This window comes from Oxyura jamaicensis (assembly GCF_011077185.1).
Source record: "Oxyura jamaicensis isolate SHBP4307 breed ruddy duck chromosome 33 unlocalized genomic scaffold, BPBGC_Ojam_1.0 oxy33_random_OJ72885, whole genome shotgun sequence".
In the NCBI taxonomy this organism is placed as follows: Eukaryota; Metazoa; Chordata; class Aves; order Anseriformes; family Anatidae; genus Oxyura; species Oxyura jamaicensis.
This window is the reverse complement of record NW_023305086.1, coordinates 4193-6605: the sequence shown is the minus strand read 5'-3', so window position 1 is coordinate 6605 and position 2413 is coordinate 4193. Positions and strand designations below refer to the sequence as shown.

Below are 2413 nucleotides of genomic sequence, written 5' to 3'. Positions count from 1 at the left end.
GCTCGCGGTGCCGGGGGAACGGCGGGGCCCGTACCTGCCGGCCGCTCCGCTCCGCGCCGCCCCGAGTTTACAAACGGACGTCGCCGCCCCCCCTTCCTCGGCCGCCGCCGCCGACCCGGAACCGGAAGCGCCCTCCCTCCCCTTCCTCTTCCACCCCCGCGGCCGCCGCGGCCGGGACTTCCGCTGGGGAGCCCGGCACAGGGAGCGGCGCCGCGCATGCGCGCTAAGGACACGTGAAGCCGAGCTCGGTGCCGCCATTTTGGGGCCGGGAGGACGGCTCCAGGGCAACCGGGGGAGGGGGGAGTGGGGCGGCCTGGGCCGGGATGGGCGTTGCTCCCCCTGTGGGGTCCTGCCGGCCCCGGTACTGCCCCTGTGGGGTCCTTTCCCTCCATATTGCCCCCATGGGAGTCCTTCTACCCCTGTCACTGACCCCCAAGTGGTCCTCCCACCCCCGGTACTGCCCCCGGGGGTCCTTTCCCCGGTGTTGCCCCCTGGGACCTCCTCCTGCCCCTCCTGTTGCCCCCCGGGGGGGTTCTTTCCCCACACGTTGCCCCCCGAGGAGCCCTTTCATTCCATTATTGCCCCCCCAAGGGGCAATAGCCCCTCGGTATTGCCCCCTGAGGGTTCCTCCCACCACCATTATTTCCCCCTGGGGGGTCCTTTTCCTGGATGTTGCCCCCCAAGGGGTCCTTCCCCCCCGGTTCTGCCCCCCCAGGGGTCCTCACCCCCTTGTATTGCCCCAGGGGTAGCCTTTAACCCCCCCTTCTATGCCCCCCCCATCCTGCCGCACCCCTGGCCCTGCCCTCCTCTGTCCACCCCCTCCCCCCAATGCCTCCCCACCCCTCCCCAGCCACCCCCCCAAGCTGAGTGCCCTCATCCCACCCTGGCCTGGGGGCCAAACGGGGTGGGGGCACCCCCAGAGGCCCCCAGGCAGGGCCGGTCCCACTGCCATCCCCCTCACATTGCCATCGGGACCAGCAGCCTGCACTGGGTGCGCTGGGAGGTGCTGGGCCATCCCCGCGGCCCCTCCCTGGGGACGCCAGCGCCGGGGGGGGGGGGGGTTGAGCTGCACTTTGCCCCCTGGGAGGGGACGCGGGTGCTGGCTGCTGCCCTTCGCCCCCGCTCTTCTGGTGAGAAATCGGGAGAGGTGAGGGAACAGGGGGCCGGGGCTTTGCCCCCCTGGAAGCGGGGACTCCTGGGGGGGTGACGGCTGCCCCACACCCGTCCATCCCTCCGTGTGTCCGCCCAGGGATGAGTGGCGCGGGGGGGCCGTGATGGCGGAGGGCAGCGCGCTGGAGCGGCCAGGCCTGGACAGGGCGGCGGGAGAGGAATTCCTGCGGGAGGCCTTCGAGGTGCTGCTGGATGAGGCTGTCCGCAAGGGCACGGACACGGCCCTCAAGGTGCGGGGCCGGCATGGGGGTGGGGGGTGGGGGGGCGTCCCTGAGCCCCTCCCGGGGGTGCCGGGGGCTGAGCCGGGTCCCGGCCCAGGTGTGCGACTGGAGGGAGCCGCGGGAGCTGCGGGCGCTGCTGGACCTGGAGCTGCGCAGCCACGGGGAGCCCCCCCAGCGCCTGCTGCAGCACTGCCGCGACATCGCCCGCTACAGCGTTAAGACCGGTGAGCGCGTGGGACAATGGGCACGGTGGTCCTGGCTGGTCCCAGTCGGTCCCAGTCGGTCCCGGCCCTGCCTGCAGGGCCCCCTCCCCGCCCAGCTGCTCCTTGCCCCAGGGGCGAAGGTCCTGCACGTCCCGGTCACAGCCCCACTCATGTCCCCCCAGCCCATAACAGTCCCAACAACCCCACTCGTGTCACCCCTCATAAAGGTGGTTCCCCCCCCGAGATCCCAACAACCCCATCGTGTCCCCCCCCAAAGATCCCACCTGCCCCACTCATGACCCCACCCCACTGTCCCAGCTGAACCCCCCCTTTGCTGCCCCACGGCAGCATCCGCGTGGTCCTGTCAGGGCCCCACAGTCTGGGGAGGCTCCCGCCCCCCCTGTGGCTGATGCCCCCGTGTCCCCCCCCAGGACACCCCCGCTTCTTCAACCAGCTCTTCTCGGGGCTGGACCACCACGCGCTGGCGGGACGCCTGCTGACCGAGGCCCTCAACACCAGCCAGTGGGTGCCTGGGGACACGGGGGGGGGGAAGGAGGGGGTCTCTGGGCGAAGGGGGGGGTCCATTTCCACCCCCCCAGGTCCTGTTGTGCCCCCCCAGGTACACATATGAGATTGCCCCGGTGTTCGTGCTGATGGAGGAGGTGGTGCTGGCCAAGCTGCGGGAGCTGGTGGGATGGGGCAGCGGCGACGGCACCTTCTGCCCCGGTGCGTGGGGGGGGGGGGGGGCTATGGGGGGTTCCCCGGGGTCCGCATCGCCCCCCGGGGTGGGTGCTGAGCCCCCCCCCCCCCCCCCCCCCC

The 2413-nt window shown here is 72.2% G+C and overlaps 1 protein-coding gene across 3 annotated transcripts in view; it reads left to right on the top strand.

Moving 5' to 3' along the window:
* The first annotated feature begins 1260 nt into the window (after positions 1 to 1260).
* The window catches only part of CSAD (cysteine sulfinic acid decarboxylase), a 3601-nt gene continuing 2448 nt past the window's right edge, over positions 1261 to 2413 (top strand). For 2 of the 3 annotated variants that reach the window (XR_004746862.1, XM_035313322.1), the window contains exons 1-4: positions 1261 to 1400; positions 1489 to 1615; positions 2026 to 2116; positions 2214 to 2320. Coding sequence is in view for 2 of the 3 variants with exons in the window: in XM_035313322.1 (XP_035169213.1) it covers positions 1275 to 1400; positions 1489 to 1615; positions 2026 to 2116; positions 2214 to 2320 (451 nt within the window). In the remaining variant the exon portion in view is untranslated. Of the gene's footprint in view, positions 1401 to 1488; positions 1616 to 2025; positions 2117 to 2213; positions 2321 to 2413 lie in introns of those variants that run through there. The other variant, XM_035313323.1, reaches the window with a different exon arrangement.